The sequence below is a fragment of the Furipterus horrens genome, unplaced genomic scaffold (genome assembly GCF_987537825.1).
Source record: "Furipterus horrens unplaced genomic scaffold, mFurHor1.1.pri manual_scaffold_12, whole genome shotgun sequence".
Lineage (NCBI taxonomy): Eukaryota > Metazoa > Chordata > Mammalia > Chiroptera > Furipteridae > Furipterus > Furipterus horrens.
The window spans coordinates 55,510,228-55,524,188 of NW_028327182.1; the positions used below are offsets into that span (position 1 = coordinate 55,510,228).

Consider the following 13,961-nt stretch of genomic DNA (forward strand, 5'->3'; position numbering starts at 1 on the left):
CTCTGACTTTTCTAAAACTAGCCTGGTTTGGCAGGGGGAGGCTGAACTATGTGTATGTGGGTGTTTTAAGGAAAATAAGACTTAATGGCTGAAATCCACAAATAATCTAAATCTACATACCCTTTAAATAAACAATTCTTTTTCTTTTCACCAAACTCTAGTATTTAGAGTTATGCTTCTGGTGGCAGGCAATTGGGCACCTCAAAACTGAACAGCCCGTGAGTTCTCTTTCAATTGGGGTAGCCCGTGGGTAGCCCATGGGTTCTGTGACAAGACTGCCTGGATTTGATTATCAGTTCCCCTAATGCATGACTCTAAGCAATTTATTTCAGTTCTGTGCATTAATCTCCTCATCTAAAAAAAGAAGGAAATAATAGTACCTAACTCAAAAGACTGTTATGAGAATTAAATGAGTTTAATACCTATAAGGTTCTAAGAGCAGAGCCTGGAATACCAACAATCTACTACTATTATTATTGCCATACCATAATAAACATTTGATAAATGTCAGTCTATTCTTGTTATTATTATTATTTGTATTATTAATGCTGCTAACATAATTCTAGCAACCATACAATGCCTGGCTCAGAGCAGGTGCACAACATGTTTACTGAATTGAACATGCGTAAGAAACCTTCATCCCTAAAAAGTACAACAAAACAGAAATAGTCAATTAGAAGTAACAGCTCAATTACTCCATATTCTGTAAGGTTCAACATATGTGGTCACATGTTGTGATATCATATATTTTTGTGCTTATGTCAATTAAAATGTGCTAACTTCTTTTACTTGTGAAATATCATACAACTGTATTATTAAAGTGGGAAAATGTGAATATATATATAAAACAAACCTTCAAAGGCTGAGACTCTTCCTCATCTGAATCTTTAAACTCAATGCAAATAGCAATATTTCTGGCCTGTAGCAATATTAAAAGAAAAAAAGAGAAAACAAATAGCCAGGATATATAAATATTTATAAAAGAACATGAGAAGCCAAAACCTAAGAGAGTTTGATATCAAAAATGAAACCTCAATCTTTACACTCACCTTGGCAAAAGACTTCTGACTGTCATATTTTAAGTACTTAGGATAAACGTAAAGGTGATTGCTGTAGATGGTGTAAGGCTGAGTGTGTTTTGGTATGCAGGGCACAAACTCCTCTATTTCAAACGTGACTGGAGTTTTAGTACAGATGTCAAATTGCTTTATGGGAATGTACGATGAATTGACATGATCTGAAAAATTAAAAACAAACAACTTGAAGTAAAAATCAAACAAAATTTTTTCCATTTATTACGTAGAACTTACACTTACTAGGAAAGTCTGAGGAAACATTATCAATGGTAATGTCTAGATTGCCCAAAATCACTGGGAGCTTAGCCATCTTCTCAGGTCTACAAACAAGAGAAAAATCAAATATTTATGAGTTAGGTTAGCTCTAAAACCTCAATTCTAGGGAGTACTTCCCAGAGGAATATAATGCAAGACACAAAATTAGTTTTCAACTTTCTAGGAGCTATGTTTTAAATTCTCGTTGACTCTATTAAAGATGTCTCCCATTTCTCCCCCTTTGCTTCCCTCCACCCAGCGCCCCCGCAACCCCTGCCTTCTCCACATTGTTGTCTGTGTTCATGGGCTATGCGTATGTGCATATATGGTCTTAGGCTAATCTCTTCCAGTTCCCCCACACTCCCCCATCCTCCATTCAAATAGAATGATGCCATGTCCAGCTTGAAGCAGCTAGGGAAACACAAGACCTTTGCCTATTGTTCTTTATAAGATTACAAAGGGTCTTAAGTCTAAGAGGAGAAATTGTTACAGAGGAAGGTCCCCAGGAGTTCCCCAGAGCCTGTGGTTGGGGGGTAGGGGAAGAAGACAGCTATCTGGGTGCCTTTGCATGGCTATGGCTGGTAGCTAGCATCTTGGTTATAAAGGTAGCTTTAGTTCTTCCAAGGCCCCAAGGAAATGGGAGGGATTTTAACTATAAAATAGTGACAAAAGAGGTCAACAACAACTAATGGATCATTCAATCCTCACATCTACATCGATGTCATTAGGGTCCTTAGAGAAGCTCCAAATAAATATAAAGCTAAAAATCAAATAGCAGGGTTTGAATCAGCGTTCTTTTGGTGACCGACCATTAATAAAAATATTGATTGGATAAATTATATTTATTATAACCAGCAAAGGTTTATCAATTATACTAGGAATTCTATAAAAGAAACAGTTTAACAATTAGATGCCACTAGTTGAGTGGCCTGGGAGAATAGGTTGGCACTCAATATAATGTTGGCAGAAAAACGAGGTATATGTATAATGCTCGGAGGGCAGTGTTGCACCTTTATCCCTAAAAATATAGCCCCTGATGAAACTATCACTATCGCTCTGCGATTACCCTAGCAAATGAACTAGCGGAAAACTCAGGCATCGACAATCCTATAACAGGATAGTTAGAAAATTGGTTTGGCAATTAAAAAGGAATGATCTTATCAGCTCTGTATCCCTCATAGTGGCCACAGGCATCCTAACAGCTTTAGGCTGCTGTATTATTCCATGCATCAGAGGTTTAGTTCAGAGACTAATCGAGACTGCACTAACTAAACAGATGCCAGCAACTTTTCATAATCTCCTCCTCCTAGAAGCCAAAGGGAATCCTTGCTATAAGAAAGAAAGTCGTGAAATCCTTCTTAGGTTTGAAGGAATAAATAAAATGGTTTGAGTTGTCAATTTCCCAAAAGAGACAGGGCGGATTGTAAGGGGCAAGGAAACCAGTGATTCCCAAACAAGTAGAAAATAATTAGCAGCAAAGGGCAAATGTAATTAGAGGGTCTCTGAGCCAGAGTTAAGAGTATTAGTATATTTACAAATCAGAAAAGAGGCATTCTGCAGCTCAGCACAAATGCTTCTGAGAACAAAGGATATCTGAGATCAAAGGGGGGAGATATTCATCACCAAACTCTGGGAACTGGGAAAATGTTGCTAGACAGACCAGCAAACAAGATAGGGAAATTTCAAAGAAGAGCTGGTGGCAGACCTATAACCAGATCACCCTGAGTTAATTATCACCCTCAGTTAATTTAGTTAATCATGTTAGATTGTAACTCTGGAGTATCCAGCCTGAGAAAACGAAGAAGGAGAAGGCAGAGGAAAGGGGAAGGGGGGGAGCTTTACTCGCATTAGGATAAAAACAGCCAGCTCCATCTTTTCGGTGCGTACCTTGATTTGACTTTTAGGCTGTGCCCAGAGCTGCAGATCTGTGAATAAACAACTGCCTCGATTACTGCTCAAGTGTTGTGTCCTGGTATTTTATTGTGAGCATTTCTCACATTATGTTTCCCTACATAACACCTTTCAACCATCTACAAACAGCTTTCTGATGTCTTCTATTCTCAGCACTTTTACACCTTCCTCCAAAGCCATTTTCCTCCTAGAAGAACATTTCATTTATATCATAGCACTCAGAACTGAAGACCAGGCCCAGTATGGCCTGAGTAGGTGAAGGTAGACTAGGGGGAGAGAGAGAGAGAGAGAGAGAGAGAGAGAGAGAGAGAGAGAGAGAGAGAGAGAGAGAGAGAGAGAGAGAGAGATGTTGTTCCCCTTATTTATGCGTTCATTGGTTAATTCTTGTATGTGCCCTGAGAGAGAGAGAGAGAGAGATGTTGTTCCCCTTATTTATGCGTTCATTGGTTGATTCTTGTATGTGCCCTGACTGCGGATTGAATCCTCAACCTTGGCATATCCAGACAATGCTCTAACCAGCTGAGCTACTAGCCAGGGCCACAACCATCTGGTTTTGAACAATGTACCCATTTATTAAGGCTATTACTCTTAGGTACCTGGCTGGTTTGGCTCAGTGGATTGAGCGTCGGCCTGCGAGCTAAGTGTCGCTGGTTCGATCTTCCAGTCAGGGCACATCAGAGAAGGAAAACTCTGACTCCAAAAAACCTCCGCTGCCTTGCGGCATACCTCTTCAGGGGAAAGGCTAAGGGAGTAAACCCCGACAGAAAATCCGGAGCCGGAGTCCCTAAGGCGGTTTGACGTTGTAGTCAACACCGGCAACTCCTGCGGCGCATCTGAAACCAAGCTGTATTGACTCCGTCTTTCCCTTGGACCCTTCAACTGCGAAGAGAGGGGAGGTCTGCTGCATGGGCAACAGCAGACCCTCCATATCACCCTGCCCAGGCTCTGTAGCTTCAGCTTCACTGGAGAGGACACTCCAGCGACATTGCAAGATGTCGATTCAACACGGGAGGAGACAGATACCGTGTCACTCCCGAGTCGGACTGCACAGCCATTCTCGGCGGTGCAGATAGACTCTTAAGAAGCTACACCATCGTCTCTCCAGACGGACGGCTGCCGACGAGTCATATACTGCACAGAATATTGCCATGAATAGGTTTCTTCTCAAACCTCTAGATGCCCATAACCATAATGACACTAGCCCACCATTTATCAGCCTTCCTGGTATTTGGTTACTCCAGCAGTTGAACAACTGTCTACTCATGTGTATTACACTTCTTTGACTTTTTCATATGACATCTTGGAATATACACTTGTCAAAGGCTTTGCATTCCTCTGTCGTACAAGCTTAGCGACCCAATTAAAAAGAGAGAAGCAGAAAATGTGATTAAGATGACTAGTTTGACATGGCATGACTTATTCTTAGGAAACGGAACAGTCTCGTGGTTCATTATAAGTCATCTGTTTAATAATGTCTTTTAGACGCTACCAAGAAATATCATAGCTCACTGGCCTCATTGGCCAACAGATTCAGCATTTGGTTTTGTTTCCATTTTTGAAAAGTTTCTAACTCTTGTGTTTAAGATTCCTCAGACATTACTATATCTATTAAGCAGACTCACATGTAACTTGACAACATACCTTGGGGTACTGTTATGTTAATCTGAATCAGGTTTCCTTAACAGTTCTAAATTCTTACCTAATAATGACTGCAGACTATGTTAAGCATATTCATTTGTGCTCATCAGCAGCTCGAACCTGCAGAATCACTTTCTGTCAGGGTTCCTTCTCATTTCCACATCTGAGTTTAAATGAGCAACAATTTTAAATCCTAAGATACAACTGTCAGGAAGGAATGCAAGTAAATAATTTTTCACACATTCCACCTTTAGTTAAAAGATTTATAGCCAAAAGATACCCAGGTACAGCAAAGCATTACCCCTACATTTTGTGCCCATTCTGTGATTTGTTCACAATCACAATATCCTTTCCTACTACCAGAAAATTGTGCTTTCAACAACTATTTACAGAGAGCTGTCAACAGCCCCCCCCAAACACTGTATGCTTTCACAAGGATATACTGTTGGAGCCTTGCTCAGCTTTAATAAAGCTCTTGAGTGGCATCAACCCTGAGACCCATTGGTTTGTATATAGGTATACATTTTCTTGACAGAATGCCTTGCTCCACCTCTTCATTCGAACAATTTAACACTGCAACATACTACAAAACAATGCATTCCATAAAATCTTAGAGACACCTATGAAACTGTATCTGCTTCCCTGAGTCAGAAATACTCTGCTTAGGGAGGAAGATGGTGGAGAAGTGAGTGCAGGCTGCACTTGCCTCTTCCTAAGACCAGTATGGAATTCAGGCTTAATTGTGGAGAAATCATCCGGATGACCAACTGGACACTAGCTAGAGTTAAGCCCAGTAGCCGCGGGCAGGCAAGGGGGCCACTTCATAGTCCCTTGTCTGGTGCAGATTACAGAGGAACCGCGGGAGAGACTTGAGTGCTGACTTGGCTCCTGCGAGTGGAAGCTGGGCATGCAGAGAGATTTTTCAGTGTCCTGAGGGTTCCCTCTGAGAGGAGTTGGGGGTTGAAATCAGGCTAGGCCCACTGGCAGAGCCAAGACTGATCCAGGTGGCGTCTGGCTCTGAGAGGCAAAAAACAGTGTTTTTTGTTTATTTGTTGGTTTGTTTGCTGACTGGGGAGGAATGGTGAGGTTCTTGAGGGGAGTGCGCACAGGATCGCACTCGCGCTGGCTTGCCCTAGGCTGCAGGCAAGGGAGGGAGGAGTGGACTAGAGATGCTTGGAGAGAGTTTGGGGTGGTGGTGTCAGGGAGAGAGAGCTGGGGGAGCAGAGGACCGTACCCCAGTGCTGTGGAAGAAAATCTTCAAGCAGACCACTTCCCTCCAAGTGGCATCAGCTGGAGGGAGAGCAATAGCCCCACCTGAGGAAATTACTCGGCTCCATTCCATGGTGCTTAAGCCTGACTGCAGATTACAGAGTGACTAGAGTGAAAACCAACAGAAAGAGACAGACCCAGGCAGTAGATGCTGGTAGTCTCGAAAAGGCTGCCTAGATCCAGACCGGGACATGATCTGATGTCACCAGGGACAGATCCAGAAAGAGAAGAAAGTGATAAAAACCAGACACTATAGAGAAAAATTCCACTGTGATCATCTATAGGAGTTATCTGTCTCCTGCATATCCTTTCAACAATCATTTCTTGTCCTCCCAGACCATGCATTATAAGCAACTAGTCTTTATACTATAGTTTATTTTAATTCTTATATTTTGCTGCTCCCTTTTCTCATGCAATTTTACCATCTTATTTTCTCTTATTTTTGTTTTAAATTCTATCTTCTCTCTCTCCAGACCATTTTTCTTGTCATTAGTCATCTCACATTCTTTTTTCCCACTCATAAAATACACTTATTCTCTCTCCACCTTGATCAATCTTTGTCCATTAAGTGTGATATGGTGATAGTTGTGGCCTTCCTGCAACTTTATTCATAGATCTTCACTATTTTGGTGTTTTAAATCTCAAATAATACTGTCCTCCTCTGCTACTCCATTTGTACCTTCCTCCAGCTCTTTCCTTCTTTCATTTTAAATTTGAATTTTTTTCCAGTCTTAGCCTGGTTTTCATTCCTCACCCTTACTATTCCTTCTCCAACTATCATCTCAAAATTGCTTCCCTTTCCTCCAGACATTTCTTAAGCTTCTCTTTCTTTCTTTCTCTTTTTCTTTTTACCATTTACACCCATCCCATGTATATTAATTTTAGCTCATAAGTTATTGACAGTGCTGTGGTGAAACTTTTTCTCTAATCTGGTGTGTATTTTTTCTTCTCATTCATCTACTTTATTTTTGGGTGGATGTGTGTGTTTATTCTCTCACACACTATATCTGTATTTTATAACTTCTCTTTAAACATAATGCTACATGCTTCTCCTCGCTAACTTCATTCTGTCTTCTTCCCTCACTTTTTTATATACAATATAAATTTTATTTTTTCTCATTGCCTTGTCCCTACTCTCTACTATTATTGCTCCTCCCCCTTCCCTCTCAAAGACCATTTTTCATTCAGTTAGTCCACTCTTACTTCTTTTTCCTTCTTATAATACTCTTAATTTGTTTACATCCTTATTAATACTGGCTCATTTTCAGATGATACTGTGATTGAGGGTGGGGGATATATTTGTGGGTGTGGGTTCCTTGCCTGGGCTGATGGTTTTGTTTTGGCAACAGCTCAACAAAAGTTTACAAGACATGGTAGGTGGAATGACTCTCAGTCAGCTAGCTGGAGGGAAAAATCCACCAAAGAGCAACACAACAACAACCAAAACCAAATTACTACCAGACAACCCAAATAAATGGCATAAAAGGCATTCCAAGAGCATCAGATTCAGGAGATCAAGGAGCCTGCACCACAGAATTCCACAGGACTCCTACCACAGAAGGTTACACCATGAAGGCAGGAAGTCAAAGCAGATCAATCTAAGGAGCAGAAACAAACAAGAAGAGTCACCTAAAATGAGAAGATGAAGAAATAACCCCCATAAAAAGGAAAGGAGGAATTCCCAGAAGAATAGGTGAAATAGATGCAAGCAAACTATCAGACATGGAATTCAAAATAATGGTAATAAGGAAGCTCAATGAACTCAACAAACTCAGAGAAAACAACAATGAACTACAGCAGAACTACAAAGAGCTCCAGGGAAACTACAAAAAACACCAGGGGAACTACCAGGCATTAACTCCAAACTACACCAGCATTAAAAAGGACATAGAAATTATTAATAAGAGCCAGGAAAAAACGAAGAATACAATTTCTGAACTTAAGAACACAGTAGAAGGAATCAAAAGCAGGCTAGATGAAGCAGAGGATTGGATCAGTGAGCTAGAGGACAATGTAGAAAAAAATTCCCAGACAGTGCAACGAAATGAAAAAAGATGAAAAGAATGAAGTGGGTTTAAGAGAGCTGCAGTAAAACATGGTATGTAATAATAACTATATCATAGGGATACCAGAAGGAGAAGAAGAGGAGCAAGGAATAGAAAACTTGTTTGAAAAAGTAATGACAGTAAATGTCCCAAACATGATGAGAGAAAAAGTCTCATGAGTCCAAGAAGCACAAGAGTTCCAATGAAGATGAACCCAAACAGGCCCACTCCAAGACACATCATAATCAAAATGACAATATTCAAAGACAAAGAGAGAATCCTAAAGACAGCAAGAAAGAAATGGAAATAATATACAAGGGAGCTCTGATAAGGTTATCAGCTGATTTCTCAACAGAAACATTACAAGCCAAAAGAGAATAGCAAAAAATATTTCAAGCAATGAAAAACAAAGGCCTACAACCAAGACTACTCTACCCAGCAAGGAAGGTAGAAATAAGGAATTTCCCAGACAAAAGAAGGCTAAAAGAATACATCTCCACTAAACCAGCACTGTCAGAGATGCTAAAAGGACTGCATTAAGAAGAAGAAAGAGAGGGAACACAGGTGCAAAGGGAAAAAAATCACAATGAATAACTACCTATCAATAATAAACTTAAATATAAATAAATTAAATGCTCCAATAAAAAGACATAGGGTAGCTGATGGAAAAGAAAACATGACTTACACATATGCTGTCTACAAGAGACCCACCTCAAAACAAAAGATCTACACAGACTGAAAGTGAAGGGATGGAAAAAAAATATTTCAGGCAAATGGACACATAAAAAAAGAAAAGCTAGGGAGCAATACTTATATCATACAAAATAGATTTCACAACAAAGGCCATAAAAAGAGACAAAGAAGGACATTTCATAATACTTAAGGGAACAATCCATCAAAAAGATATAACATATTTGCACTCAAATATATAAGGAAAATCTTGGAGGACTTCAAGAAGGATATTGACAGCAAAACACTCATAGCAGGGGACTTTAACACCCTACTGTCAACAATGTACAGATCTTCCAGGTGCAGAAATACACCAGGATATTGAGGCACTGAACAACACTCTAGATCAAATGGACTTAATCGATATGTATAGACCTCTTCACCCCAAAGAAGCAAACTATACATTCTTTTCAAGTGCACGTGGAACATTTTCAAAGGTAGACTACATGGTAGGATACAAAACAAGCCTCAACAAATTCAAGAAAATTGAAATTACATCAAGTATCTTCTCAGACCACAATGGCTTGAAACTAGAAACCAACCCTAAAGAAAAAACTCAAAAATATTCAAGTTCATGGAGAATGAATAACATGCTATTAAATAATGAATGGGTTAACAAGGACATCAAGGAAGAAATAAGAAGTTTCTGGACACAAATGAAAATGAACACACAACAGCCCAAAACCTAGTGGACACAGCGAAGGCAGTGCTGAGAGGGAAGTTCATAGCAATACAGGCCTACCGAAAAAGGATAGAAGAATCTCAAATAAACAACCTAACCCTATAGATACACGAACGAGAGGAACAACAACAACAACAACAACAACAAACAAAGCCCAGAGCAAATAGATGGAAGGACATAATCAAGATCAGAGCAGAATTAAATGTCATAGAGACTAAACTAATAATTCAAAAAATCAGTAAAACCAGGAGCTGGTTCTTTGAAAAGATGAACAAAATCGACAAGCCTTTAACCAGGTTCAACAAGAAAAGAAGAGAGAGGACCCAAATAAATAAAATCAGAAATGAAAGAGGAGAAATTACAACTGATACCATAGAAATATAAAGTATTGTAAGAAATTATTATGAACAACTACATGACAAGAAATTTGACAACCTCAGGAAAATACACAAATTTCTGGAAACATATAATCTTCCAAAACTGAACCAAGAAGAAGCAGAAAGACTGAACAGACCAATAACAACTAGTGAAATTGAAGCAGTAATAAAAAAAACTCCCAGCACACAAAAGCCCCAGACTGCATGGCATCACAGGTGAATTTTATCAAATATTTAGGGAAGAACTAACTCCTGTCCTTCTCAAACTATTCCAAAACATCAAAGAAGAGGGAAAACTCCCAAACTCTTTCTATGAGGCCAGTATTATACTAATTCCAAAACCAGGTCAAGACACAACAAAGAACGAAAACTACAGGCCAATATCGCTGATGAACGTAGATGCTAAAATCCTCAACAAAATATTGGTAAACAGGATCCAGCAACACATTAGAAAGATCATACACCACGATCAAGTGGGATTCATCTCAGGGATGCAAGGATAGTATATTCACAAATTAATAAACATAATACACCACATAAAAAAAATGAAAGACAAAAATCACATGATCATATCAATAGATGCTGAAAGAGCATTTGATAAAGTACAACACCAATTTAATATGAAAACACTCAGCAAAATGGAAATAGAGGGAGGATACCTCAACCTAATGAAGGCCATATACGAGAAACCTGAAGCCAACATCATACTGGATGGGCAAAAACTGAAAGCTTTCCCCCTAAGATCAGGAACAAGACAAGGCTGTCCACTCTCTCCACTTCTATTCAACATAGCTTTGAAAAGTTCTAGCCATAGCAATCAGACAAGAAGAAATAAAAGGAATCCAAATTGGAAAAGAGGAAGTAAAACTGTCATTATTTGCAGATGACACGATAGTGTACATAGAAAACCCTACAGACTCCACCAAAAAAACTACTCAGCCTAATAAGTGAATTTGGCAGAATAGCAGGGTACAAAGTCAATATTCAGAAATCAAAGGCATTTCTGTACACCAATAATAATATATTAGAACTAGAAACTAGAAAAAAATACCATTTACCATAGTAACAAGAAAAATAAAGTACCTAGGAATAAACTTAACCAAGGAGGTAAAAGACCTGTACTCAGAAAACTACATAACACTGAAGAAAGAAATTAAAGAAGATACAAATAAATGGAAGCAGATACCATGCTCATGGATGGGAAGAATCAACATCATTAAAATGTCCATACTACCCAAAGCAATTTATAGATTCAATGCAATCCCTATTAAAATACAAATGACTTATATCACAGACCTAGAACAAATACTTCAAAAATTTATATGGAACCAAAGAAGAGCCCGAATAGTCACAGCAATCTTGAGGAAGAAGAACACAGTAGGAGGAATCACAATACCTGATAACAAACTATACTACAAGGCCACGATAATCAAAGCAGTATGATACTGGCATAAGAACAGGCATATAGATCAATGGAACAGAATAGAGAGCCCAGAAATAAACCCAGGTCTCTAAGGTCAATTAATATTTGACAAAGGGGGAAGGAGCATAAAATGGAGGGAAAATAGCCTCTTCAACAATGGTGCTGGGAGAACTGGACAGGGACATGCAAAAAAACGAAACTAGAGCACCAACTTACACCATACACCAGAATAAACTCAAGATGGATAAAGGACTTAAAAGTAAGCCTTGACACCATAGAAGTCATAGAGGAAAACATAGGCAGTACAATTTCAGATATCCCACGCACCAATATTTTTACCTCTGTATCTCCTAGGGAGAGGTAATAAAGGAAAGAATAAACAAATGGGACTACATCAAACTAAAAAGTTTCTGCTCAGTGAAAGAAAACATCAGCAAGATGAAAAGGGAACCAACCATATGGAAAAACATATTTGCCAATGATGCCTTAGATAAGAGTTTGATCTCCAAAATATATAAAGAAATTATATGACCTAACACCAAGAAGACAGATAATCCAATAAAAAATGGGCAAAGGACCTGAACACTTCTCCAAGGAGGACATATAGAGGGTCATTAGGCATATGAAAGAATGCTCAACATCACTAGCCATCAGAGAGATGCAAATTAAAACCACAATGAGATACCACCTCATACTAGTCAGAACAGCCATCATAAACAAATCAACAAACAAGTGCTGGCGAGGATGTGGAGAAATGGGAACACTAATGCACCGTTGGTGGGAATGCAGACTGGTGCAGCCACTATGGAAAACAGTATAGAATTTCCTCAAAAAACTAAAAATGGAACTGCCTTTTGAACCAGCAATTCCATTGTTAGGATTATATCCAAAGAATCCTGAAACACCAATTCAAAAGAACCTATGCACCCCTATGTCCATAGCAGCATTATTTACAATAGCCAAGTGCTGGAAATAGCCCAAGTGTCCATCTGTAGATGAATGGATCAAAAAACTGTGGTACATTTACACAATGGAATATTATGCAGCAGAAAGAAAGAAGGAACTCTTACCTTTTGCAACAACGTAGATGGAACTGGAGAGTATTATGCTTAGTGAAATAAGCCAGGCTGTGAAAGACAAATACCATATGATCTCACCAAATACAGGAAACTAATGAACAACACAAACAAAGGAGGAAAATAGAACCAGAGGCAGGTAAACAAGGAATAAATCAACAATGACAACAGGGGAGGAGGGGGAAAAAGAGGGAAAGCAGGGAAAGAGTCTAGTCAAGGAAGCCGTATGAATGACCCATGGACATGGATAACAGGGCGGAGACTGAATGTGGAAGTGGGGTGGGCATGGTGGGGAACAATGAGAGAAAAGATGGGACAACTATAATAGAAAAACAATTTAAAAAAATGTTCATACCTCACAGTAGCTGTATACATTGCCATCTTAAGAGTGTTTCAATATGGAATGGCCATTCATTATTTCTAAAAATACTCTAAATACACATTTTTACATTTAATAAAGTTATTAAGTAATTATTAAAGAAATACTCTGCTTGTTACAAATAATAGTTTTAAATGTAACTACTTAAGAGTATTATATTTCACCCCTTCCTACTTATTTTCACCTATGAATAAATATGTACTTTCCTCACCATTTTTTAATCACTCTGAGATCATTCACATATAAATTTGTCAGAGAGTTGGATTTCTAAGCAACAAATTTTAAACATTCTTCACTGGAATTCTTTGTACAATGTATTATATATTTCTGTGACTAACTATACTTGTTTCTTATTTGCTTTCTTTCATCTGCTAAGAGCTTTTACTTCTAGTTGCTACTTACATAGAGGCATTATAATGTCCAAGTATAATATTTCCAAGCAAGCACAGATCTGATTTTAATTCCATACCACACAGCACATAGGTTTTATGGAAGCTGTTTCTACCAATTTAAATTATTTTAAAAAACATAATATTAAACCTATTTCAAAAGTTCAGGGTTTTTATTGAACCTGGGTTTTTAGAAGCAAAACCTTGCAAAACAAAAAATTGCACCCCTTTTTTAAATATGCATTTGCAAAATGATGATGATGATGTTGACATATGTGTTATACAAAATGAACTCTCTCATGACTGGGATTTTAATGCTTAAAAAATTGCATATATTCTATGCAAAATTTACAATGGTTGAGAAGAAAAACCCGTTCTAAAAATGCATTGATTAAATAAATGTATAAACATGTAGGGTATCTGGAATTTGGGTACTACTTCTGTCTGTGTATAAACCAAGGAATGAAGCTCAAACTCTCTCTCTCTCTCTCTCTCTCTCTCTCTCTGGAAAGGGAAAGTTTTTCTCTTCTCATTGCTTAACAATTCCCAGAGAGGGAAAGGGAATAGCTTATCAAACTAGCAGTCATTTCATGCCAACAGATCTGGTGTCCCTACATCTGCATTTTTTGCCCGGTTCTCCTGACTCTACCTCCTGTATGGACCCATTAATGTGTTTAACTAGCAGTGTAGGCATTTTGGTCTATTGTTGATG

At 38.6% G+C, this 13,961-nt stretch overlaps 1 protein-coding gene across 17 annotated transcripts in view; it reads right to left on the reverse strand.

Moving 5' to 3' along the window:
• DOCK9 (dedicator of cytokinesis 9) overlaps positions 1-13,961 on the reverse strand; it is a 360,039-nt gene that overhangs the window by 112,704 nt on the left and 233,374 nt on the right. For all 17 annotated transcript variants that reach the window (XM_090258025.1, XM_090258022.1, XM_090258018.1 and 14 more), the window contains exons 16-18: positions 1,317-1,396; positions 1,050-1,237; positions 854-919 (exon numbers count right to left, since the gene is read on the reverse strand). In XM_090258025.1, the coding sequence (XP_090114151.1) occupies positions 854-919; positions 1,050-1,237; positions 1,317-1,396 (334 nt within the window). The remainder of the gene's footprint in view (positions 1-853; positions 920-1,049; positions 1,238-1,316; positions 1,397-13,961) is intronic.